Source organism: Brachyhypopomus gauderio, chromosome 5, assembly GCF_052324685.1.
Source record: "Brachyhypopomus gauderio isolate BG-103 chromosome 5, BGAUD_0.2, whole genome shotgun sequence".
NCBI classification, from domain to species: Eukaryota; Metazoa; Chordata; class Actinopteri; order Gymnotiformes; family Hypopomidae; genus Brachyhypopomus; species Brachyhypopomus gauderio.
In genome coordinates this window covers 24,582,895-24,610,507 of record NC_135215.1, presented here as the reverse complement: position 1 = coordinate 24,610,507, position 27,613 = coordinate 24,582,895, and the positions used below count along the sequence as shown (strand labels likewise).

The following is a 27,613-nucleotide window of genomic DNA, read 5'->3' as shown; positions in this document are numbered from 1 at the left end:
CGTTTAATAGACAAGCACAACTCACAACCAGAGCACAGCCAGAAAACTGGTCACATAAAGACAAAATCTGCAAACAAACAGCCACGTGCAGAAAAAAGTGAAGAGAATGTAGACACATGCTGAAGCTAGAATGATAAAAAACTTATTACAGGTGGACAATCAATTATCATGAAAATGAAAATGTTTTGCATAATTTTGTTTGGCTTTCTGCACCATATGACCATATTTGACAATATATAACCTAATTGTTGCTAGCTTATAATAACACACATTTGTTTGCAGTTAGGGTTCGCCCTAGAGGGTGCTGTTGTGCAGTGTACACAGGGTGCTGTGCTGGAAGAGCAACTTTGAAGCAACTCAGGAAACATTGAGTTTCATTCATTCAAATGATCTGGTGCTCAACACTATTGTTCAGCCGTTACCTAAAACCAGGTGTCCACGCGACACACCCAGAGTCTACACCACACAGACAAAACACAGACGTTTTCCTTGTTTGGACCCCTGACTGTTAAGTGCAGCACCCTGGGGAGATCTGGGGCCGCTGGTCTGTGGCCGCTGGTCTGTGGCCGCTGGTCTGGGGCGGAGCTGCCAGCTCTGACCCCTCTGAAACCCTCATGAAAGGTCATGAATGGTCCCCTACTCGTTTCGTGCATTTACATTGTGCATTTCTGTATTTGACTTAAGATGACAGAACCATGACAAATATTTACCAAAGTCAAAGCACACATACAGGAAGAGCACGCATACAGGCAGGAGGCCTAACATATGGGATCATGGCAATAAACAGAGATAAGACTCAAAGTGTCTAAAAAAAAAAAAAAAAAAAAACTCTGTACAAATGGCAATACATTTCAATACAAATGGCTTTAAATTAACACAGCAGCCGTTCCCAAACTACAAACTGTGAAATGTGTGTGTGTGTCTGTATCTGTATGAGTGTGTGTCTGTGTGAGTGACACACATACAGACACACACACAGACACACACACAGACACACACACACACACACACACACAGACACACACACACACACAGACACACACACACACACCTTCTGCCTGGTGCAGTTGCTGGGCGAGTCGTTGCCGAGTTGCTGCCTCCTCCTGCAGTCTCTCCTGCAGCTCGTCTTGCCTGCGCAGTAACTCGTCCATCTCCTCGCCATGTCTGAACTTCTCCCGCATCAGCTCTGTCTGCGTGATACGCGCATGTTCCAACTGAGAGACACCAAGAACCAAGACAGAGAGAGAGAGAGAGAAAACAGAGACAGAGAAAGAAAAAGAGAATGAGATACAGAGAGAGAGAGAGAGAGACAGAGACAGAGAGACTGATTGAGATGCCATAAAAGGTCACACTGTGCTCCTGGGTGTGGTAGTTGAGGGACTGCTCAGCGGTGTTCAGCACATGGTCAGGTTAGAGGTCACCCGAAGGACAGGAAGTAGAGACCTGCACCCCCCCCCTCCCCCAACACACACACACACACACACACACACACACACACACACACACACACACACACACACACACACACACCCACCCACCCACCCACCCACCCACCCACCTGCTGTCTCTGTCTCTAAGCTAAAAAAAAACAGGGTCCATATCTAACCCCATGAGTGCACTGCCTTTATTACAGCATCAGCAAGGTCAGAGGTCAGCTACAAAACAGAGATCTCGGACAGTGTGGCCACCAACACTGCTGGGTCTGTTGCCACTAACACTGCCGGGTCTGTGTCTCCCACTATCCACCACTTTTCCAAATGACACCAACATTAGTGTTTGTATCACTGACATTTTCTTCTTAACACCCAACAGGACATTAGAAAACTTAGCACTGATCTGTATAAGAACTGGACCTGCCACCTTAGAAAAAACTCCAGTGAAAGGTGAGGCTGATGTATTGTTAGTGTTCATGACGGGCAGCTCGGCACCTGGAGTTGTTCAGAACAGCGTGACCTTGGTGGTACATTATAGATGTGAGCGCTACGTTTTCACTCATTTAGTCACGAAAACCACCAACATGAAAACCATCAACCTTTCCGCTGCTGCCTGGACTGCATCAGTTGGCTTTAAAACAGTTTCGTTCAATTAAAAGGTTTCTTTCAATTCCAACTGATGTCATGCTAATTTAGAGCCTAGATGGTGGTTCTGTGGCCTCAATGTTATCACGTCATTCACAATTTAGTTCTTTAGTATTGATTGACCAGAGAGGATCAGGACTGTACTTGCAGATTATAGATCTTGACTGTAATCTTTCCTTGATAAAGCTAAGGAGTGAGAAATATAATTCGAAGTGCCACCAAGGCAAGCCAAATGACGTAGTGCACCATCTACGGCAAAGATGTTCCTCACCTTCATCCCCCACTTATCCCTCCTAAAACTACTCCTCATCTTCCTCCTCCTCCCACATTCCCCAGTGTATATAAGGTCCTCCCAAATTGGACTACAGTAGAACTTGTGATCAACCTTATACTACATATTCTGTTTGTCAAAAAACTAGTCTGAAGCCATTCAGTCTCCTGAATCTGAACCGGATTCCTGAAGGCCGAATTTCTAACAGTACTTTACACTAATGCTAAATCAAACTAGCATTAGTGTGTCCTTAATTCAGTACAGAGTAGTCATAATTTACATTCCGGAAATTTACAATTTAATTTGCACTAGCTTAGCTTCTTTAAATTTATCTATAAATATATTTAAGATATCAACTTTAATTGCACAATTCACTAATCAGAATCAAAGTTTCTTTATGACTAGTGATCATTTAATTTTGAATATCTTAAATGTATGTTCAATACAGTCAAATAATGAGTTAGATATCTTGATTTGAAGAATCCATACAAATCAAATGTAATTCTTTTTACTCAAAATGTAATTGAGAAATCTTGGCATTTTGCCTAATGCAAATGCAATTAGAGATCTTAAATTATCATTATGTATAGTAATAAATTAATTACACATCTGTAATGTAAATCTGTTCAGAAAAACAAATGTTAGAGCGTTGATGTGCTAAAGTGTTGATGTGCTGATTTGCTGACATATAAATAAAAGACTTTCACAGCTTTTAAAGATAATGATCCGTTGCGATAATGGATACCATTATGTAGAAAAATTTAACATGATAAAATCTTTGGCCATATCAACAAGTTCTAATACAGACCTGTTCTAATTGACACAGTTTAGAGCAGCACACCGTTTGTAAATGTAAATTGTGTCAACAGCAGCAGTATCTATTTGAATCAGTATCACACTGTGTAGCTGGTGTGCTCGAGGACTAAACGTGCAACAGTCTGACACAGAAATATAATCAGGTGTTGTAATTCATGTTGTAGTGAAATCGGGTGTTTATCAGTGTTTATATTAGATGTACGGGAACATGTGGCATAACTGTGTAACTGCAGGCTACTAATCTACTGGTTACATCACTACTACAAATTTTACACCACCTACAGGTCAACGGTGACCGACCAACACACACGCCCTCCATTATGCAAGATGTTTATTACATGTATATACTATGCTGTAAAAGCCTACTTGAGCTCAAGTCTTCCAACACACACTCACAATCACGTGCACTCCCACACACACACACTCCCACAGACAGTACTGCGGTAACTGTACTCACAACCATTCATGGCCTCTCTGTATTTAATGAAACATCTGACACAAACACAAATGTACAGGCATTTAAAACCTCACACACGTCCTGAAGCAGCAGCAGTGCCTGTCCCGAGCCTTGGGGGGCGGGACAACGGAGCAAGACTCACGGTGTAGGGCGGTGTGGGGAGGGAGATCTTGGAGACGACCCTCAGCAGGTGGCCGTCGGCGTGGTGGTGCACGTGGGAGATGTGTGTGCGCACCAGCACGGCGTTCCTCTCACTGAGCGTGGCGCTGAGACTGAACGGTCGAGGCAGTGGGATGCGGGACTCCACCTCATAAACGTCCTGCTCCTGACTCTCCAACCAGCCGGGTTCCAGGGCCGGCGAGGCCCAATACGAGCGGTACGAGTCCATTCTGTGCGGGGTCCAGCCACGCCGGCTAGAGGATCAGGCTGATGAAGCTGTGTGTCGGAGACAGCCGGGCTCAGAACGAACCAGGGCCGGACTGGGAGCAGAGTGCGTGTGAGTGAGCATCGCACAGCTAAGCAACTGTCTCCACGGAAATGCCCCACCAAGGGTTTAGATAAATACACACAGATGCACACGCACACACACACCGAAGCGCTCCGGCAGGCAGCACAAGTCCCAGGTAAACACTCCCCAGGGAGCTCAAACCCAGCCCGAGTTAGCTGCCGGGAAGGAATCTGAATGAAGACTCAAGAACAGCAGCTGAAATAAATCCTGAAAAGTTCGACCTTCCCAGAGTTCAGCTGGAGCTGCAAACGTAGGCCAAGTCTTCAGGCTTCAGTCACATGCTTCGTCTTCCTCTCCCTCCCTCACCCTCTCTCTCTCTTTCTCTCCTTTTCTCTCTCATTAATAATTCCATTCACCTGTGACAACACTCCGTAGAGAGAATGCAGCCTCTTATTAGCTTACACCCAGACACACAAACACACAAACACTAACAGTTTATCTCCATGCGCACACACACACACACACACACACACACACACAGTTAACCTCCACACACACAAAGCAGTCGAGGGTGAACAGCAGTATCCAGCGGCAAGCGAGTCTTCTGCTCTCTTCAAACATTCACTTCCTGCTCTGAAGTCGTGTGGCGGATACACATCACTGAGGGCGTGGCTCAACAGCCCAAGGACAGGTAGATTTGCAAATACAACACACACACACACACATACACCCTGTGGTGGCAGCTTGTCAAACTGGATTCATTTTCCACGTAATTTAAGATGTAACGTGTTCCAGCCTCCAGACACATCAGCACTTTTTGTAAAGTTTCCAACAGTCAAACAACTTTTAGTTGTTTTCATCCTTCACACGCGAATCATCACAAACTCAACAAAGACACACAAAATTCATCACCGTTACACACAACTTAACTGATAGACTAATGTTCATAACTCAGGCCTAAGGCAGAGTCTATGAGTTATTGATAAACCAGGTTGCCTGTGGCAACACTAACCTGTGCACTACTGTTCTGCTGCCTGCAGTAGAGACAGGTTCATGCGCACAACAGCTCAAACATTCACACTAAACTACACACTGACATACTACACATACCAACATACTAAACACACTAACATACTAAAGAAAAAGATCGTAGAGTGTGGACAAAAGAATGACAACGCCTCATATCATCTCAAACTAAAGGGCCAGGAAACACCCCAGCTCACATATCACTGCTGCTCGGGCAGGGAGGGGTCATCACAGAGACGACTGTCCTGCTCGTAGGGGATGGTCATGCTGCTGCTACTGATCCGTTTTTTAATAAAGACACATGTGTGTACACACACAAACACGTACACACACGCTCATGGTCACACACGTACACACAAAACCAGAGCAGAGGCAGAGCAGTCCAGCAGCACTGATAACAGCGCTGCAGATGCTAGTTCACCACCGCTGCGTTGCCTACCTGGTTGGTGGTCTCTGTGATGGCCACTAGTAGTTTCTCCACAGCGATCTGCAGTCTGGTACTGATGCTCAGCAGATGTTCCTCACTCTCCAGCTGTAGCTCTTCCCCCAGCATCACCTGTGATATCTCCAGACCTTCATCAGTCTCCGTCTCACCAGACAGCACACCAGCGTTGCCTGCTGTGGTTTTGTTGACATGGTAACTCTCAGTGGATGCATCTATATCGACAATGAGACAAAACTCAAAAGCTGACTTGATACTGCTTAAGACCAGAGGCAGAGTTCCTTTAGAATTATTTGAATGTGTGACTACCTGAGATACGTGGGAACACCAGGCGACACCTGTGGAGACCTATAGATACCTGGGGATACGAGTCTCTTCATAATCTATAGGTAGAGAGCTAGGAATAACCTTAACCCAAAACCTAATCCTCACCTACTCTGAAGTGTGGCAGAATGTGGATGTGAACTACTAACTAATAATCCTGCATCATGCGTGTTTGGCTCTGCCTGCATTTTATTCTCACACATCTCGAGTTGATAAGTCAGCGTGCTAATCTACCGAAGCAGACGACACTAAAGGTAGTCATGGCAAAACAGGGCAGAAAACCATTAGCAAACCAGTCAAACAGGACAATCAGACATACTGGTTCTGGGAGACTGATCTTTTGTTCTAAATTACAGTGTGGTTCTCCGAGATGAGTCATCATTGGGGCCAAACACATGACTCTATAATAAATGTCAGCAGCTTTTCTTACTGCCACTTTTGCTCATTCTCTGTTCTCTGGAACACACCAGACAACAGCTGCTACGTTCCCAGCTGAGCTGTAATGGCAGAAACTAACACCACCCTACGAGGGCACCAGAGAACAGTAAGTGCATCCCAGAGCTATAGAACAGAGTTCTGTAGCAGCAGACAGGACAAGAAACCACAGAACACTAGAACCCTAGCTCTGGAGGAACTGGACAAACCCACTCCGCCCCTCACTCCCCCCCCCCCCCCCCCCCCCCCCCCCCGTCCCACTAACCTGTGTGCTGCTGCCCCCTGCTGACTGTCTCCAGTATTCCCTCCACATGCTGACCAATGGTCTCTTCTGCAGCCGCTGTCGTCTTTAGCACCTCCACCAGAACCTGACGCAGTCTCTCGTTGGCCCTCTGCAAGAAATTCCTACAGAGACAGAATGAGAAGGAGGTGCAGAGGAAGAGAGGAAAAGAGGAAGAGAGGAACTCAAAACTAAACAAACTGTCACATCTAAAATGTTAGTAATAATAATAATAATGTAATGTTAGTAATAGTCATGTTAATGTTAGTATGAACATATGAACAAGTGAGCAACGTTGTGCATGATGACCAGGATGACCTTTCATGACCTCACCTTTCAGCTGTGATGGCAGAGAACTCAATGTTGTGTGGAGACAATTTTGGCATCGCATGTCCTCCATGCTCCTCCCCTCTCTTCATCTCTTCCTCCTCATCCTCATCTCCTCTCTTCCACAAAAGTGAAAACACAGACAGAAACCCAGTCATTTCCACCAGTTAAACAAAACACTCAAAACTCCAGCAAAACATTCAAAACTCCAACAATGACTGCAACTTTTTTTTAATAACACCAGTGTTAGGGTTCGTGATCCCAACTCCACTCCAGTGGTGCTGTCTCTAATGCTCAGAGACTCTGGGAAGAGTTTATATCAAAACACACAGTCAAATCCAGGACCACAAAGACACACCACAGCATATACTGTGCTACCATAGCAACAGGTGTAGCTCTGGCAACAGGCCCCACCTCTTGGTGATGAGAGGAAATGAGAGAAAGGGTTTCTCTAAATGTACTTCTTGAGCAAATAACTATATAACCTATACAGTTCACATATTTATATCTTGAAAGACATGCACAGTGACATGAGAAGCTTCAGAAGCTGGATGAAATTAACACATCACAGATGAAGTTTCACTATCAATGTTCACACAGCATATCAAGAGTTTGAATGTCCATGAGAGTTTACTGTGACCGCATCTGTCTGGGTGCTGCTGCTTTGAATACTGGCAGTGTGTCGTTCCGGCTCTCCCCTCTACCTCCCCTCTACCTCCCTTCAAACCACTACCTCCCCTCTACATCCCTTCTACCTCCCCTCCCCTCTACCTCCCTTCTACCTCCCTTCTACCACCCATCCAATTTATCGGAATCAGGTGTTCCAATCACTTCCATGGCTACAGGTGTATACAATTAAGCACCTAGGCATGCAGATTGTTTTTACAAACATTTGTGAAAGAATGGATCGCTCTCAGGAGCTCAGTGAATTCCAGGGTGAAACTGTGATAGGATGCCACCCGTGCAACAAATCCCATCATGAAATTTCCTCGCTCCTAAATATTCCAGTTAACAGTTAGCTGTATTATAAGAAAATTGAAGTATTTGCGAACGACAGCAACTCAGCCATGAAGTGATAGGCCAGGTAAACTGACGGAGTGGGGTCAGGGGATGCTGAAGCGCATAGTGCGAAGAGGTCGCCAACTATCAATCACTACAAACATCCAACCTTCATGTGGCCTTCAGATTAGCTCAAGAACATTGTGCAGATAGCTTCATGGAATGGGTTTCCATGGTCAATCATCTGCATCCAAGCCATACATCACCAAGTGCAATGCAAAGTGTTGGATACAGTGGTGTAAAGAGAAGGAGGTGTGTTCTCTGGAGTGACGCATCTCGCTTCTCCATCTGGCAATCTGATGGCTGAGTCTGCGTTTGGTGGTTGCCAGGAGAATAATACTTGTCTGACTACATTGTGCCAAGTGTAGTTTGGTGGAGGGGGCATTATGGTATGGGGTTGTTTTTCCTAACCCTAGGTTGTTTTTCCAGTGAAAGGAACTCTGAACGCTTGAGCATACCAAGACATTTTGGACAATTCCATGCTCCCAACTTTTGCAGAGTGCTGTGTTCACCTGTAGCTCTGTTAACAGGGGCTGTGTTCACACTGGTAATGGTGGCTGCAAGGTACAAAGAACATAGGCACCCTTCATTCATTATTAGACAGTTTGAATCTTGACATGTCTGACTCAGTAGTCTCTCTTGTTCTGGGTGAAGCATTTTGTACCAAAATGAGAAGGTAAAAACCAACAAAAGCAACACTTTAACCCAACACACAGGGTCTGATCATCATCAGTGTCGCCATCAGAATGGAAATGAGCTCGTACCTGTGTGTGCGCTGTAGGGGGACAGGTGTGTATGAGGGAACTCGTACCTGTGTGTGTGCTGTAGTGGGACAAGTGTGTATGAGGGAGCTCGGTCCTGTGTGTGTGCTGTAGTGGGACAGGTGTGTATGAGGGAGCTCGGTCCTGTGTGTGTGCTGTAGTGGGACAGGTGTGTATGAGGGAACTCGTACCTGTGTGTGTGCTGTAGTGGGACAGGTGTGTATGAGGGAGCTCGGTCCTGTGTGTGTGCTGTAGTGGGACAGGTGTGTATGAGGGAGCTCGTACCTGTGTGTGTGCTGTAGTGGGACAGGTGTGTATGAGGGAGCTCGTACCTGTGTGTGTGCTGTAGTGGGACAGGTGTGTATGAGGGAGCTCGTTCCTGTGTGTGCGCTGTAGGGGGACAGATGTGTATGAGGGAGCTCATACCTGCGCGTGTGCGATGCAGCCCGTATTCAGCTGCTCCGTTCCAGGTTCAGTTGATGTCGATTGGGTCTCCAACACCTCCACTTTCTGTTTGAGCAGCAGCACCTCCTCCTCTCTCCAACTGAGCTCCTCCAGCAGTTGCTCGACATCGCCCCCTCTTGGCAGGGCGCCTCTGGCCACTGTCTGCGTGCCTGTGGAGGTTTCCCTAGCCAGGCGGCCGATGCGCACCAGCTCAGTCTGCTGAGCAAACTCCACTGCCATCTGCACTATGACCTGCACAGGAGCAGAAGGATCAGTCACCATGACCTATGACCTCCACAGGAACAGAAGGATCAGTCAGCATGACCTATGACCTGGTAAGTCTCCTCACCAGCTTCTTGTGGAAGTCATGGTCTGCTGGTTAGGGAACTTGTGACCGGAGGGTCGTGGGTTCGATTCCCAGGCCTGAGGCCATGACCCTTAAGCTAGGTGCCTAACCCCAACTGCTCCCCAGGCGCTGGGCTAGAGCTGCCCACCGCTTTGGGCATGTGTGCACCTCAGCCCCCTAGTAATCACTAGTATGTGTGTGTGTACCACAATCTCTCTCTCTAGCCCCTAGTTATCACTAGTATGTGTGTGTGTACCACAGTCTCTCTCTCTAGCCCCTAGTTATCACTAGTGTGCGTGTGTTCTGACTGCACAGATGGATAAATGTGGAGGACAAATTTCAATTGTGTGAAAATCACAATTGACAAAAATAACTTGTTGATGGTTTTGTAGCCATTCCAGCATTGTGCAGGTCTACAATCTAATCCCAGACATCCTCAGACTGCACTTTGGTCTTGTCCATGGTGGAGAGGTTAGAGTTTGATTGATTCTGTGGGCAGGTGTCCTTTATACAGGTGACACGTTGAGATAGACGTCTTTAATGCAAGTGATGTGAACCACAACTCTTAATGGTTGCTAGGGGATCAAATACTTATTTCATTCAATGACATGCAAATTAATGTACAGTGGGGAAAATAAGTATTTAGTCAGTCACCAATTGTGCAAGTTCTTCCACTTAAAAAGATGAGAGAGGCCAGTAATTGACATCATAGGTAGACCTCAACTATGAGAGACAAAATGTGAAAAAAAATTGAGAAAATCATTTTGTCTGACTTTTAAAGAATTTATTTGCAAATAATGGTGGAAAATAAGTATTTGGTCAATAACAAAAGTTCATCTCAATACTTTGTTGTATATCCTGTTGGCAATAACAGAGGTCAAACGTTTTCTGTAAGTCTTCACAAGGTTGGCACACACTGTTGCTGGTATGTTGGCCCATTCCTCCATGCAGATCTCCTCATGTTTCATCTTCATTGCCCTTGCTGATGGAAGGAGGTTTGCACCCAAAATCTCACAATACATGGCCCCATTCATTCTTTCATGTACACGGACCAGTTGTCCTGGTCCCTTTGCAGAGAAACAGCCCCAAAGCATGATGTTGCCACCCCCATGCTTGACAGTTGGTATGGTGTTCTTTGGATGCAACTCAGCATTCACTGTCCTCCAAACACGACGAGTTGTGTTTTTACCAAATAGTTCTACTTTGGTTTCATCTGACCACATGACATTCTCCCAATACTCTTCTGGAACATCCAAATGCTCTCTAGCAAACTTCAGACGTGCCTGGCTTAAGCAGGGGGACACGTCTGGCACTGCAAGATCTGAGTCCCTGGCGTCGTAGTGTGTTGCTGATGGTAGCCTTTGTAACGTTGGTCCCAGCTTTCTGCAGGTCATTCACTAGATCCCCCCTTGTGGTTCTGGGATTTTTCCTCACCGTTCTTGTGATCATTTTGACCCCACGGGCTGAGATCTTGCGTGGAGCCCCAGATCGAGGGAGATTAGTAGTGGTCTTGTAGGTCTTCCATTTTCTGATTATTGCTCCCACAGTAGATTTCTTCACACCAAGCTGCTTGCCTATTGCAGATTCAGTCTTCCCAGCCTACAATTTGGTTTCTGGTGTCCTCCGCCAGCTCTTTCGTCTTCACCATAGTGGAGTTTGGAGTGTGACTGTTTGAGGTTGTGGACAGGTTTCTTTTATACTGTTAACGACTTCAAATAGGTGCCATTAATACAGGTAATGAGTGGGGGAAAGAGGAGCCTCTTAAAAAAGAAGTTACAGGTCTGTGACAGCCAGAAATCTTGCTTGTTTGTAGGTGACCAAATACTTATTTTCCACCATTATTTGCAAATAAATTCTTTAAAAGTCAGACAAAATGATTTTCTCAATTTTTTTAAACATTTTGTCTCTCATAGTTGAGGTCTACCTATGATGTCAATTACAGGCCTCTCTCATCTTTTTAAGTGGGAGAACTTGCACAATTGGTGACTGACTAAATACTTATTTTCCCCACTGTATGTATTTTCTATAATGTGATCTTCTGGATCCCTCACTGCTAAAATAAATCCACCATTAAAATGACAGACTGTTCAATTCTGTGCCAGTGGGCAAACTTACAATATCAATTAAATCAAATAATGATTTCATCACTGTACCTGCACACTATATATTGTACAGGTATATGTGTATATAGGAATCTAATATACCAACTCTATATTGTGTATGTCTACCTGTATATGGACATTTAACATATCCATTGTATATTTTATATGCATGTCTGTACATTTCTATGTCAAATATCCATATATCTTATCTAAGAATCAATCCCACATTAATGTAAACTACGTCTGGCGAGGAATCTCAGGTTGGCCAGTTTATTTGTATAAAATGTTTTTTTTACATGATGCAAAGCACAAGAACAAAGGACCCAGAAGCTGAGAATCACAGCAACACATTACCAACACGTTAGCGGCACGTTAGTGGCACGGGTCTCCTCACCTTGGCGAGCTCCTCCTCACGGTTCTGTTGCTGTTCTTGCTGCTCCTCTGGGACACTCAGGTCTCCTTCACAGCTAAGCAGTTCCTGCTGGGGTCCTGGAAGGAACCGAGTCTGTAGTACAGAATGACCCAGCAGAGGAGAAACAGCCGCAGTGACACCCAGAGACACGGCCTTCCCGGGGGCCAGCTGCACAGGGGTCGTGGATGGGGGAGAGGAGGAGAGAGAGTGAAAGGACAGTGACAGAGAGAGAGAGTGAGTGTCTGTCCTCCCAGCTAATATTCTGTCCTCTATGAAGAGTGTGGTGAGACTCGTGACCAGAAGAGCAGAGTTCTCATCCATGTACACAAAGCCTTTATTTCTCCTGTAACACTCCGCCTGTTCTCTACAGCTCCATTCTGCCCTACCAGCCTGAGTTCATCACTTAAACCATTTATTTAACATATCTTCATCTCTCTCCCACTCCTTTAACCGTCTCCCATCCCCCCCCCCCCCTCTCTCTCTCTGCCCTCTCTTCCCCTCCCCCCCTCACACTCTCTCCTCTCCCTCTCTCTCTCCCTCCCTCTCTTTCTAACTGGTTTTTTATGCAGGTCTCCACCACCATCACCCCCCCCCCCCCCCCCCCCCCCCCCGACCCAGATGAACAGTGGTCAGTAATGGCATCTCTCCCCCGCTCCCCATGAAAACATATCTGGGGCAGATTTCAGCCATAGGCAAGAATGGCTCTCTCACTCCCATAAACACAGACAGCCATACACATATCGCACGCACGCACGCACTCTCACACACACACACACACACACACACACACACACACACACACACACACACACACACACACACACACACACACACACACACACACACACACACACACACACACACACACAGAGTAATTTCAAATGGTTTACACCATTTACAACACTTGGCATTAGTGCAATAAAGCAAAGAGACTCTATAAGGGACATCACCATTCACAAACAATCAAATACCTGGGCCCTCCCCTTGAGTCCTGGGCCACCATTCACACAGACATAAATTAAATAGCTGACTCCATCCCTGGGCTAAATGTTTGATATACATTTCAATCTATGTCTGGGATATCCAGAATGTGCTGTTTGCTGTTCAGACTGTTCACGGTCAGGTCCAGGGTCAATAAGGCATTCTGCTGGTCATTGTAAACAACTGAAAACCTCCGAACTGACCTGAATCTGCACCGCCTGGTCCGGGGTGGGTGGAGACAAGCTCTTCATGCTGGGAAAGAAACTCGGTGTGAGCCAATGGGAGGAGGGGCAAGCCCACCCAACAAAATCATCATAAACAAACACCTCTAGACATCAGTTTAAGAGCATCACTCAGCATTAGCAGCACTTCTAAACAAATACTTCTCCTAGGGTTAGGGTGTAATGGACCAGGGGTTACACCCGCAGCCCAACACGTACCCGCACGTCCTCCCCCGCACCCCAACACGTACCCGCACGTCCTCCCCCGCACCCCAACACGTACCCGCACGTCCCCCGCACCCCAACACGTACCCGCATGTCATCCTCACCCCAACACATATCCGCATGTCATCCGCACCCCAACACGTACCCACATTTCCACCGCACCCCAACAGGTACCCACATTTCCTCCACACCCCAACACGTACCCGCATGTCCCTGCACCCCAACACGTAGCAACATGTTCACCACACCCAAACAAGTACTTGCACCCCAACACATACCCACATGTCTACCACACCCTAACATGGTACCTTGCATATCTCACACTGTAAGACACCTTACATCCCTACTGTTTTATAATGCTTTGTTTAATGGATTGTTTATAGGAGCCCCTGGAAATGTCCGGCAGACTGGCAGAAACCATGCAGCCAGCATTATGGCCAGCAGGGGGCAGCGTCTCCTCTGCTTTAGCTTCACTTCCAGCAATTTACTATCAAACCAAAATAAGGGGAAAAAAAAACTCAGAGACCACTCACATAATGCCTGGGATTTAATGCACTTATTGGGTGTATACATGACTATTTATACCATCTGGAAATACAGCAAAGGGTCAAAATAAGGTGTCAACACTGCACAGATCCTTCTGTTGTACCAAAGAATAAAAGCGTCACATACCAGCGTTCTGATGCATGTATGAAATGTAGGAACTGTAATGGGAAATAACTTGTTTGTGTCCAACATTCTGTTATGTGACGGTGAGCTTGGGGTCACATCTCTGTTTGGTTCATTAAGATGGCTTTGGTTCATACTTTAAACAAACCACACCAGAATTAATTTAGTATCAGACCGAGACCCACCTGCTCAGGCGCACCTGTTTACATTTCCTCTGATGAACTCGTCTAACAGAGCAATTAAACCAGGGTCCATTTTAACCAAACAGCTACCGAATCTGAACACACCCTTAAAATTCCTACATGAGCCCTGGCAGCCTAAACAGCTTAAGTGTGTTGGCGGCTCCTCGTGACACTACAGACGGCCTTGAGCTGCCCGCCACTGATCTGGAAAAGCCAAAATCCTAAAACGCAGGTCACGAGCATTCATCTCTAGGAGCAGGTGAGTACATGAGTTCAGGGTAGGGGCCAGATGATGATGCATTATGGGATTTAGTGCTCTTCCTTGCTGGTGCAGATATAATAGTGTGTAATGTAAACATGGACTCTTGGGGTGGGGGGCATGTTGCCTGTAGGGGGCGCGTTACCTGTCCTTTAGTAGGTGGATTTGTGCTGTGTCACGTGGCTCTGCCTCCCTGGACTGCTCTCTGTAGTTGCTCCTCATGCATTCCACCTGCTGCTCCTCAGTCACGCCCTGCTGCTTCTGGAGCTCTTCCCTCAGCCCCGCCCTCTGTTGCCCGGCATACTCAATATGGTGGCTGCCCATCTCAGCCTCTCGCCCTATACACCACAGGACCAGGTCTAAGTGAACAGGTTTAGAACCATATTCACCTTTACCCTACAGTGCTGTATGAGGCAGTACTAATATCATACATTTCAAATAGTACAACAGTGCAGCAGGTCGAGGTTTAACATGTATTTGTCATCATAGCACAGTAGTGAGGTGATGTAATACTAATATAATTAGTGTGTAGTGAGCACAGCAGTATGGATTACTGAAGTATAGAGTACTAGTAGTAGAGTGTAGTATAGAGTCCTTAAGTGTAGTATACAGTCCCTAACATATGTTCTGTCGCTTATCCATGTTATGGAAACAAAAGCTTATAACCTAACTTTAAATTCATCGATTGGTTTTAGAAATGACTCATATGAAAGCTGAAACCCTCCCAAATGAGATTTAATTTACGAAAATAAATTTGCTTTACTGCAGTAATATTGATCATTTAATGAACACAGAAAGGTCAGATTTTGGCAAGACAAAAGTTTTGTTGCCCACAGAAAATAAGGTGAAAATCAAACAAATAATTCACTTCATATACAAATATATGCTTCATAACACTGGTGAATGACGTTGTGGTGCTATTAGAGCCAAATTTAATATTTTGTGTTACTTCCATGATCTTGAAGAACCGCATCCATGCGGTTCGACAATGATTCACACAATTTATTGATGAAGTCATCAGAAATAGCAAAGAATGCAGTCTTACATGCCTTCCAAAGATTTCAAGAGACTGAGATGTTTTTGACAAGCCCAGGTCCGGCAGACCCCACAAGACAACTGCTCGGGAGGAACGTTTGTTGGTTAGAAAATCCAAAGCCAGTCCCTCGTCCACTGCAGCAGAGCTCCACCAGGCCTGGTCACCAAGTCCCTGTGTCAACTAGAACAGTTTGTAGGATTCTGTCTCGAAATGGCCTCCATGGTCAAATCAGTACCCAGAAGCCAGCACTAAACAAAAGGCAGGTAAAAAACCGTGTGGCATTTGCCAAGACCCACAGCTTGCTAAATGGATGGACGCTGGAAAAGTGGCAGAAGGTGGATTTCTCAGATAAATCTTCAGTTGAATTACATCACAGCTGCCGCAAATACTGCAGAAGACCTACTGGAGCCCGTATGGATCCAAGATTCACCCAGAAAACAGTCAAGTTTGGTGGTGGAAAGATCATGGTCTGGGGTTACATTCAGTATGGGGATGTGAGAAACATTTGCAAGGTGGAAGGCAATATCAATAACCTAAAATATCAAGAAGTATTAGCTACATCTTACATTCCCAATCATAAAAGGGGTCAAATTTTGCTCCATCTCATACATCCATCTCTACATCAAAGTTCCTCAAGGTGAAGATCAAGGTGCTCCAGGACTGGCCAGCCCAGTCACCAGACATGAACGTCATTGAGCATGTTTGGGGTAGGATGAAAGAGGAAGCTTGGATAACAAAACCAAATAATTTTGATGAACTCTGCGAGGCATGTAAGACTGCATTTTTTGCTATTCCTGATGACTTCATCAATAAATTGTATGAATCATTGTCGAACCGCATGGATGCGGTCCTTCAAGCTTGTGGAAGTCACACAAAATATTGTGGGAAAAAAAACCTTGTGGAAGTCACACAAAATATATTGAAGTATGGCTATCCATTGTTCTTATGGCTAATAGCACCACAACGTCATTCACCAGTGTTATGAAGCATATATTTGTATATGAAGCGAGTTATTTGTTTGATTTTCACTTTACTTTCTGTGGGCGACAAAACTATTGTCTTGCCAAAATCTGACCTTTCTGTGTTCATTAAATGATCAATATTTCTGCAGTAAAGCTAATTTATTTTCGTGAATTAAATCTCATTTGGGAGGGTTTCAGCTTTCATATGAGTCATTTCTAAAACCAATCAATTAATTTAACGTCAGGTTATAAGCTTTTGTTTCCACAACATGGATAAGCGACAGAACTTATGTCAGGGACTGTATAGTACATAGTATAGTATATTACAGTGTAGTATAGAATACAGAAATGTAATATATAGTATTAGAGTGTAGTATAGAGTACTGCTGTATAATTACGGGTGAGGGTGGATCTGCTGGTGCTGAATCCCTGGAAGTCCTCTTCCCTTTGCATTGTCTGATCACCCAACTATATGTGCGTGCGCGTGCACAAACACACACACACAGACATACACACACACATTAACATGTACATGTTTAAGTAGGCAAGTATGCATGCGAGAATATGCGTGTGTGTGTTTTACCTTGGTATTCAATGATGCCTGCAGCTCCAGGAGGTTCTGGTGTGATGACACAACACACTGGTTCAACAGCTGCAGCCTTGAGTACAATTCTGCGTGCGCACGCACGCACACACACACACACACACACCACAATTAGGTAAGTGCTCTATATGACCACACATTACACCACTGCTCTGTACAACACCTATCTTTACTAAGTGACTGGAAAGTCCTATAACACCCAAACCGATCTAGACTCTGGCACTAAACTCCAGAACAGGACTGTGCCACTAAACCCCAATTATCAGGACTATGCCACTAAACCCCAGTGTACAGGATTATGTCACTAAACCTCAGCGTGTGCTCAGTCACCTTTGGCCTCAGCTAAGAGCTCTTTGATGTCAGATGTTTCCAGTCTCTGGAGAGTAAGGTCAGGCTCCACAGGCACCTCACGGCACTGAAGAGACTCCAACTCCACCCCCAACACCCGTGAGAAGGACTGAGGGAAAACACAAAGGTCAGGCTGTACCGCAGGACACTGAGGTCATGCTGAGGACAGCTTGAGCATAACCAAGCACCCTCATGTGATTTAGATCAGAGATTAAATACATAAACACAAGCTACAACCCCACCAATTAGCTGAAGAAACAAATTAACTGCTGAATGTTGACAGTACGTTCAGCAGGTGCTTTACCTGAATCAGTTGAGTACAGTCTTCAGTCACCTCTTTCATAAAACACTGATATCTTGAGGACTTTGGGACATCTTTGATGCAACAAAAACAAATTCAATATGTTAAGTGAGATGAGAACATTCCAGGTTGCGCTGCCCTGTTGCAGTGAGTAGGTTTTCTGAAGAGAGTAAGAGAAGTCCTGCTCTCTGCATGTCAGAGCTTTCATCTTCAAAGGGACCATGACATGAATCAAGTTCATCCAGTATCTCACCATTAATAATGAATCAAAGCCAAACCATTCAGCCGAGGCTTCTGTAGACCACCACCACCGTGCATCTCCACGCACCTGCACCTACCTACACCCACCTACGCACCTGCACCCATGCATCTCCACGCACCTGCATCACGTATCTCCACGAACCTGCACCCAGCTGTACCCACCTGCACCTGCAATCTGACTGGAGTTACCTCCACCTACAGCTTCACCTGCACCTGCCTAAACTCACCTGTGGTTTCCACTTGTAGCCACTCCAGTGCCTCCTGTGTTTGCGTGTGTGCGTGTGTGTGTAAGCTCTCCTGCAGCAGTTCCAGCTGAGCAGTGTGTATCTGACACAGACTGATGCGTTGTGCCTCCATCTGTAATCGGCACTCGTCCTGAGTAAAGAGAGGGATACACAGAGAGAGCGAGAGAGATACACAGAGAAATGTAGATACAGAGAGTGGGAGAAAGAGATACAGAGAGAAAGGGAGAGAGATAGAGAGAGTGGGAGAAGACCAAAAGAGTTAGAATGAAGAGACAGACAGACAGACATATCCCATTTGTTATACCCTCTCTCCCACTCTTACAGGGCACATCTGGAGAATGGGCATAGTGACTCAACTAGAGACGTATACCCAAACCCTAACAGTAGAGGCGCATACCCCAACCCTAGTGGCGCAAACCCCATCCCTAGAGGCATATACTCATATACATATATTCATCAACTCCTTAGTTTCCGGTCATGTACCTACCATGTTCAAGATGGCAAGGGTGGTACCAATCTTGAAAAAAGCAACACTTGTCACCTCTGACATGAACGACTACAGACTGTTATCACTTCTTTCTTTTCTATCAAAAACTCTGGAGCGAGCAATCTATGAACAATTATCTCTCTTCCTCACCCAGAACCAACTCCATGATCCTAATCAGTCTGGCTTCAAACGGGCACACTCAACAGAAACTGCCCTCAAAGCAGTGACCGAGAAGCTCCATGCTGCCAAGGCTAACTAGCTATCATCAGTTTTAATTCTTCTAGATCTTTCTGCTGCCTTTGACACGGTCAACCACAACATCCTCCTCTCTGTTCTTTCTAGCCTCGGTGTGACTGGCTCTGCTTGGAAATGGTTCCAGTCATATCTTGAAGACCGTTCCTATCAGGTAACATGGAGAGGATCTACATCCAATTCCCTACTTGCAGGTCTTCCTCTACGGGTCATCAGACCTCTACAACTAATTCAGAATGCTGCAGCACAGCTGGTCTTCATTCTCCCCAAGTTCACATGTGACTTCTCTGCTACGCTCTTTTCACTGGCTTCCAGTAGCGGCACGCATCAGATATAAAACCTTGATGCTTGCTTACAAAGCCAAAAATGGACTGGCCCCTCCCTACATGATGTCCATGGTAAAAAGCCGATCCGTACAGCGAACACTCAGAACCTCAAGCTTGGCTCGACTCAAAACGCCATGTATAAATGTATAACGCCAAGTCTCATGGCTCCAGTCTATTCTCCGTTCTGGCTCCAAGATGGTGGAACGATCTTCCATTAGCTGCTAGGACTGCAGAGTCTATTGCTATCTTCAAGCGTAGACTGAAGACTCACCTCTTCATTGAGTTCTTACCAGAGCACTAACTCTGCTGATACCACTTTCCGTTGTTCTTAAATTGTATGTCTGTCTATAGTTATTTGTGCTTCTTGGCAAACGTCTAACTTGCAAAACACTATGTATTGATGTTGACTGTAGTTTGGTAGTAGTCTGACTCAATGGTATCTTGAATTCTGGCCTATCCGTACTATTACCTAAGATGAATTCTGTGATCAGATGCAAAGCACTTTGTAAGTCGCTCTGGATGAGAGCGTCTGCTAAATGCCATAAATGTAAATATACCCCAACTCTAGAGGCATATACCCTAACCCTAAAGACATATGGGTCATTCCATGTCAAATCAACCAAAATTTAGATTGACCATCTCAGAATCCCTTCAAACTTTCCCCATTTATAGGCAGATATGTTTCATGGAAAAATCCTAAGTATTTCTGTTCCATGTTCAATATTTCAAAAGTTACAGCCATTTTTGTAACCCCCCCCCCCCCCCCCTTCAGACGCATCTTTTGCGAAAGTGGCTAAATAGCATTATTTGAATGTGAATATCTCTAAAACTATTACAGCTAGAAGGCTGAATTTTTTTTGTATGTTTAGAAACTTGTATACTTGCAAGTTATGTACTTTCTGGTGCTGTAAGTTGTGTTGTGTCAATAGAAAAAATTGACACAACAGTGTCAAAATTTTTCCAAAGTTGGAAAAAATATCAACTAAGAGTCATTTTCACCTGTCTTTATCTCATGGATGGAGTAGAACAGGGGTACTCAACTGGCGGACCGCGGTCCGGATCCGGACCCGAACGCAGTCCTGTCCGGACCCAATCTCATTCCTGATTAACCGGATACGGACCAAAACAAAACCAGAGCATTTATTTCAGGGCTATTGAAAAAACACTCCGTCACGAGTGTTACGTTCGCCACCCCCCCCCCCCCCCCCCCCTGCCTGCCTGCGAGGGTCCGCGCGGCGAAAATGACGTAATCGCTGTGTCGGTTCGCGAGGTCGTGCACCTCTCGAATTTTGTAACTTCGCGCGCGAACTATTCAGTCAGACAGATATTTGTTGTGAAACCAAGTAGTTACAATTTCAAGCATTTTAAAGTACTTTAACCTAAATTCCAGCACTTTTCAAACCTGAAGCACATAGCAACATTAAAATTGGTCAGGTAAATGTTCATTCCCCTATTTTGAGGGGTGTTTCTACCACATATCGTTTCGGAGAACACTGCAGTGACGCTCGCGAAAGTATAAACGCCACCCCCCCCCCCCCCCCCCCCCCCCCCCGCTCAACAACGTTCGCCACCCCCGCCGCACCGGACCTCAGGTCACAGGTATCTGCCAAAATTGGACCGCGGACAAATTTAGTTGAGTACGCCTGGAGTAGAAGAACCTGATGCTGAGTTAGCAGATGTTCAAGTACTTGATAGTCAACTGGCACCATCTGGTGGAGCAATCAGTTTTTCAGCTTCTCTTTTTTGAATCTGCTAGTTCAGCATCAGGTTTTATATTTACTGGGTCATTCCATGTCAAATCAACCAAGAAGTTGTGTAAATTTGTGTAAATTAATTTTTTGTGTAAATACTGCATTTTAACAACAAATTTAGTTTTGCTTCGCTTTTTTGAATGTTATTTTTCCATGATATTGGTGATCTTCAGTGGTGAATAAAACCACTATAATCAAAAAAGGCCATTCCAATTTTTCTACCATATCATCAGCACATATCAAAGTATATAAGAGAACAAATAAATTGAAAAAATAAATATAGGTATTTTGGGAATCAGTGTCCAAACAAGGGTACCGATATTTGACAGCAAATTGTGCAAAAACTGGACCACATACAGGCAACTTAATTATTACTTCAACATTGCCACTGGAAGTACTTTGAAACATAAAACATAGATCAGCCTTCTTCTACTCCATCCATGAGATAATGACGGGTGAAAATGACTCTTAGTTGATTTTTTTTCCAACTTTGGGAATTTTTTCTATTGACACAACTGGACCAGAAAGTATGTAAATTACAAGTATACAAGTTTCTAAACACTCAAAACAAATTTCAGCCTTCTAGCTGTATAGTTTTAGAGATATTCACATTCAAATATTGCTATTTAGCTACTTTCGCAAAAGATGCGTCTGAAGGGGGGTTACAAAAACGGCTGTAACTCTTGAAATATTGAACATGGAACAGAAATACTTAGGATTTTTCCATGAAACATATCTGCCTATAAATGGGGAAAGTTTGAAGGGATTCTGAGATGGTCAATCAAAATTTTGGTTGATTTGAAATGGAATGACCCATATACCCTAACCCTAGAGCAGACCTGGGCAAACTACGGCCCGCGGGCCACATCCGGCCCGTTGCGCATCCCTGTCCGGCCCGAGAGAAGCCAATCATAAATGAAACAAATATCTATGTTGTGCGTGCAATACAACTGTGACGCTTTTATTTTGAAAGCGCTACGTACCTGCGTGTGTGTGAGCTGTGCGAGAAACACTGTAGGTGATCAGCGACAAGTTAAACTATAAAGTTATACTTTTGTGAGTGACCGCTCGACTCCGCCCACCTCGTGCGAACCTGCGCGAACGGCGGAACATTTACGTGACGAATTTTGATGTTGCTTTGTGTTCCAGGTTTGAAAAGTGCTGGAATTTAAGCTAAAGTACTTGAAAATGCTTGAAATTGTAAGTGTATTTCGATTCACAACTAATAGCTGACTGAACAGGGGGGCATTCCAGAAAGTGGATTCAGTGAAGAAACTGGGTAAGTAAACTCAGAGTTAACGAAAGCTCAGGTTTTCCGTTCCAGAAACCGAGCTTAGAGAGAACCTGAGTCAGCTGGGAAATATTGAAATGGACCTTGAAAGTGCCGTAGAAGTGATTTACAGATAGGTTTAAGCCTGGTTTATACTTGATGCGGTGCGAGGGTCCGCGCGGCGAAAATGACGTAATTACGGTGGCCTCGCGCACTGTCGATTCGCGAGGTCGTGCACTTCTTGAATTTTGTAACTTCGCGCGCGCGCCGCGCCTCAGCGCAATGAACAAAGTCATGTTTGCAGGGTTCATACACCTTTATAAGGTGGAATTAAAGCACTTGAACGTCACTTTCAAGGTCCATTTCAATATTTCCCAGCACGTTAAACCTAAGTAAAAATTAAGTTAAATATTTATACATATACTCGAAATGATTCGTTTTTAATCACATTATTTAATGGTTGTTTATTTTCAGAGGTGGAAAGAGTACTGAAAAATTGTAATTGAGTAAAAGTAAAATTACCCATCTCAAAATTTACTCGAGTAAAAGTACAAAATTACTTCATTTAAAATGTAATTTGAGTAAAAGTTACTTAGTTACTTTCAGTTATTTAATGCATGGATGAATCATGAACCAAATTCAGCACAAGTTGTTTTAATAGATTTCAAAGCGTATTTAAGTGCACATCCACACTTGCAAAAAGATCAGCTGGGCTTAGGAACATACTTCCTCACAGCAAAAGGACAGTCACAACAGTGCAAACAATTTTCAGTCCTATTGTCCAACGGACAACACTATGATAAGAATAAAAAAACAAAATGCACACAAAATTAAGTGCCCACAAGATGCCACAAATCAAACTAAAATGCAACAGCATTCCACTACTCACAATAAAATGCCCACAGGATCCCACAGAATCTGATAGATAGAAGATTTAAAGATAGAACAATCTCATCCTTTTGGAAAAAAAGTGCACCAGATTACGACCTGATTATGAGACAATGGAAAGGGCGCGTGCAAGGCAAGGCCACGCAATTGGCCTTCAGTTCTGGGACTCAGAAGTTTAAATTTCTGCCTGCATTTAATTTTTCACCATCAATATTTTTTTACTCAGTAATGTGAGTGCGTTCAAATGTAATGAAGTAAAACTACTTGGGTCAAAATGTACTCAAGTAAAAGTAAAAATTACATATTTCAAAAACTACTCAGAAAATTACAAATTACTCATAAAAAAAGTACTCAATTACAGTAATGTGAGTAAATGTAGTTACTTTCCACCCCTGTTTATTTTCAAAACTTCTTCTTCTTGTTCTCTCATGTTTTGTCCTGGAATTACAAGAGGCTCGTATTTGTTAACGTAATACAAGAGAACTGTTCAGTCAGACAGATATTTGTTGTGAAACGAAGTAGTTACAATTTCAAGCATTTTCAAGTACTTTAGCCTAAATTCCAGCACTTTTCAAACATGAAACACAAAGCAACATTAAAATTGGTCAGGTAAATGTTCCTTCCCCTGTTTTTGAGGGGTGTTTCTTTATACTACCACATATCGTTTCGGACAACACTGCACAGAATGTGACGCGGCAAGTATAAACGGCTCCGTCGTTCGCGGAAGTTCACGCGAGGTGGGCGGAGCCACCCCAATTACGTCATTTTCGTTTGTGTGGCCCTCTGACACAATTCAGGTTTCTCATGTGGCCCCTTGTAAAACTTAATTGCCCACCCCTGCCCTAGAGGCATATACCCCAACCCTAGAGACGTACAGTTGTGATCAAATTTATTCAACCCCCACTGAAATAAAGTGTTTTGGCCAGTTTGACATTGATTTTGATCATTTCAGTCATCTTATTTACAATTATATCAAAGAGGCACTTATAAATTAGACAAACATTACATAATATTTATGATGGAATAACCACAAATGTCTTTACTGTGCTCACATCATTATCAGTTTTATTCAACCCCCTAGTGACATTATTTTTTAGTACTTAGTACAACATCCTTTTCCAGTTATGACAGCTTTCAAGCGTGAAGCATAGCTTGACACAAGTGTCTTGCAGCGACCTATGGGTATCTTAGCCCATTCTTCATGGGCAAAAGCCTCCAGTTCAGTCACATTCTTAGGCTTGCGCACTGCAACTGCCTTCTTTAGGTCCCACCAGAGGTTCTCAATTGGATTTAAGTCTGGTGATTGTGATGGCCACTCTAGAATGTTCCAGCCTTTCATGTTCAACCATGCTCTAGTGGACTTGGATGTGTGCTTCGGATCATTGTCCTGTTGGAAGGTCCAACGTCTCCCAAGCCGCAGGTTTGTGACTGACTCCATCGCATTTTCCTCCAAGATCTCCTGGTACTGAAGGGAATTCATGGTACCCTGCACACGTTGAAGCTTTCCTGTACCATTAGAAGCAAAACAGCCCCAAAGCATGATTGACCCCCCGCCATGCTTCACAGTAGGCAAGGTGTTCTTTTGTTCATAAGCCTGGTTCTTCCTTCTCCAAACATAGCACTGGTCCATTGTCCCAAACAGTTCTAATTTAGTTTCCAAAACCTGTTCCAAAACCTTTGTGGCTTGTCCACATGACTTTTGGCATACTGCAGTCGACTTTTCTTGTTCTTTGGAGTCAGCAAGGGGGTGCGTCTGGGCGTTCTGGCATGGAGGTCTTCGTTATGCAGTGCGCGCCTTATTGTCTGAGCTGAAACTTCAGTGCCCACATCTGACAGGTCTTTTTTCAGTTCCTTAGCAGTCACGCGGGGATTTTTCTCCACATTACGCTTCAGGTAGCGCACAGCAGTCGCGGTCAGGATCTTCTTTCTGCCACGACCAGGTAACGTTTCCACTGTGCCCTTTAACTTGAACTTGCGAATAATACTTCCGATAGTGTCTCTTGGAATATTTAACAACTTCGCAATCTTTTTATATCCATTGCCATTCTTGTGAAGAGCAATAACCTCTTCTCTTGTCTTCTGGGACCATTCTCTTGCCTTCACCATGCTTGGAAACACACCAGTAGATGTCTAGAAGGAGCTGAGTATCACAGTCCTTTTAAATCTGCCTAATTGGTGCTTATCATGCTTGATTGCTGCTCGTTGACATCCACAGATGTTTTCAATACCTGATGGAAAACACTGGAATGAACCTCTGTTCTTAGGAGTGGTAGTCGTAAAGGGGTTGAATAATTGTGTCAATGAAGAAATCACAAAAAGGCCATTTAATACTTTATGACAAAAAAAATTGATGCTATCTTAGTTGCATTTAGTTCTTTAACAAGTCCTTGTAAGATTTCATTATGAACACAATTACAAATGTGCACTGAATTCCATAAAACCCTTCGCAGCATTGGGGGTTGAATAAATTTGATCACAACTGTATATCCTAACCCTTGGTGTAACCTTTCTGTGCCTCATTTTTGAAGCTATTGTTTTATATCGCCACAAAACCCTAAAAACACAAAACCCAACAGAGCCACACAGCAGCTTGCCCTGATAAACAATCAAATATTATGTTATTATAAATAATGTTAAAGAAAGATGTTGCTTTCTGTCGCATACCATTGCTGTTTCATTTTAACAACTTTGCCTTTATTTAATTAACCTATGGGTTAGTTAAAAGGCTAGTTAGTTAGTTAGTTAGTTAGCTAGGTAGTTAAAAGGCTATGAGTTAGGGTTTTTGTCTCTCTCAAATTTAAGACTCCCTCTAAATTTCAGACCTTGCACACTACTGGACACTTGCACACTTCAACATATGTTGCTGTTCACAACAGTTAGAAAAGAAAGCATTTCTCTCATCAAATAAGAGAAATAAACCATACTGAACTGCAGAATTAACACATTTCTCCCATGTTGCCAAACTCCTGTACTATATAGACACATAGTTCCACAAATGTATAGAATTACAACTTAAAACAGAATTCCACTTGAATATCAAGAATTCCATTTCTTTTTAAAGTTGGGTAAATGTGTTCTGTATGTTGAACTACGTAATAAAACCATAAACCATTTATAATTCAAATAATTTTCCACTTATTTTGTATTATTTAATTATACTCACATTTGTCTCATTATTTGTTCAAGGAAAACAGTCTTACACTGTACAAAAGGTTTGTAGTACAATAATACGTAATATGCAATGTTTTATTTAAAGTGATATTGTTGATTGCCCAAATAAAGCTCCAACAATACTGGTTTCACTACACCTTAAAAACAATGTAATCATTTCCATATATGCACAGGAATTCTCTATTTTAATAATAATTTAATGTATTTTATATCAATATCAGGATATCTAACATCATCACACATTGCATTTTTGTCCATATCGTGCTGCCCTGTCCTATGGAAATCTACAGAACACTAGACTCTGCCGGTTCCAACAACACCAGATAGGAGGCACCAATGCGGCATCACCGAACCCCAAAACAAACTGATGCTTGTGAAAAAGACACCTGTGATTTAGCATAAGTGGACGTCTATTATGCACAACAACAAAGGCTGGAGGATGAGGGCCCGTGCTCTTCATCTGCTGTGTTGGGGAAGCTGTGTGCTAAAACCACTCGAGAGACTAAGAATAAACCCGTGGACTAGAGTCCATATGGAATGGATATGGACTAGAGTTCTAAATATGGAGAATATTAGAAAAGCACCAGTGAGAGGGCAGGAGGGACTCCACCCTGATTCAGGCCAGTCAGAGGGCAGGAGGGACTCCACCCTGATTCAGGCCAGTCAGAGGGCAGGAAGGACTCCACCATAATTCAGGTTTGCAAATCCTGCCCTGCAACTCTCCATGTTACAGACTCCAGAATCTGCTGTGTATAGACTTCAGTTACTGTTTGGACTATGACAAAGTTCTGGAGGAGCAACCTTACATGCTCTGAGCCCTCCATGGCCAGGTAGGTCTGCCGTGGTTCAGACACTCCACTCCTGTGCACATTCCCACTGTTCACCTATGAACACACACACAAAATAGTATTTTGCATAAACACAAAGAAGCAAAAACTATGAATAATATTTCCTCATGTCAACAAGACAGAAATACACAAGTACACTTTAAAGCAGCATGAAGAGCTGTGTTTGTGTGTATTTATGGGGTGTGTGTGTTGCACGCAGAGACAAAACATGACCATGACCACTGAATGAGGATGTGTATGAAGTGCTGTTGATGGTGGTGGGAGTGTTGGCTGTGTGTGATGCTGGGGGTGTTGGGGT

At 44.0% G+C, this 27,613-nt stretch overlaps 1 protein-coding gene across 7 annotated transcripts in view; it reads right to left on the bottom strand.

The window, feature by feature from the left end:
* The window catches only part of akap9 (A kinase (PRKA) anchor protein 9), a 98,986-nt gene that overhangs the window by 45,377 nt on the left and 25,996 nt on the right, over positions 1 to 27,613 (bottom strand). For 6 of the 7 annotated variants that reach the window (XM_077006641.1, XM_077006640.1, XM_077006642.1 and 3 more), the window contains 14 exons: positions 27,274 to 27,351; positions 18,305 to 18,452; positions 17,820 to 17,890; positions 17,498 to 17,624; positions 17,147 to 17,235; positions 16,962 to 17,031; positions 14,711 to 14,903; positions 13,213 to 13,261; positions 12,011 to 12,196; positions 9,151 to 9,420; positions 6,911 to 7,023; positions 6,563 to 6,702; positions 5,536 to 5,753; positions 1,052 to 1,214 (listed from right to left, as the gene is read on the bottom strand). In XM_077006641.1, the coding sequence (XP_076862756.1) occupies positions 1,052 to 1,214; positions 5,536 to 5,753; positions 6,563 to 6,702; positions 6,911 to 7,023; positions 9,151 to 9,420; positions 12,011 to 12,196; positions 13,213 to 13,261; positions 14,711 to 14,903; positions 16,962 to 17,031; positions 17,147 to 17,235; positions 17,498 to 17,624; positions 17,820 to 17,890; positions 18,305 to 18,452; positions 27,274 to 27,351 (1,915 nt within the window). The remainder of the gene's footprint in view (positions 1 to 1,051; positions 1,215 to 5,535; positions 5,754 to 6,562; positions 6,703 to 6,910; positions 7,024 to 9,150; positions 9,421 to 12,010; positions 12,197 to 13,212; positions 13,262 to 14,710; positions 14,904 to 16,961; positions 17,032 to 17,146; positions 17,236 to 17,497; positions 17,625 to 17,819; positions 17,891 to 18,304; positions 18,453 to 27,273; positions 27,352 to 27,613) is intronic. The other variant, XM_077006643.1, reaches the window with a different exon arrangement.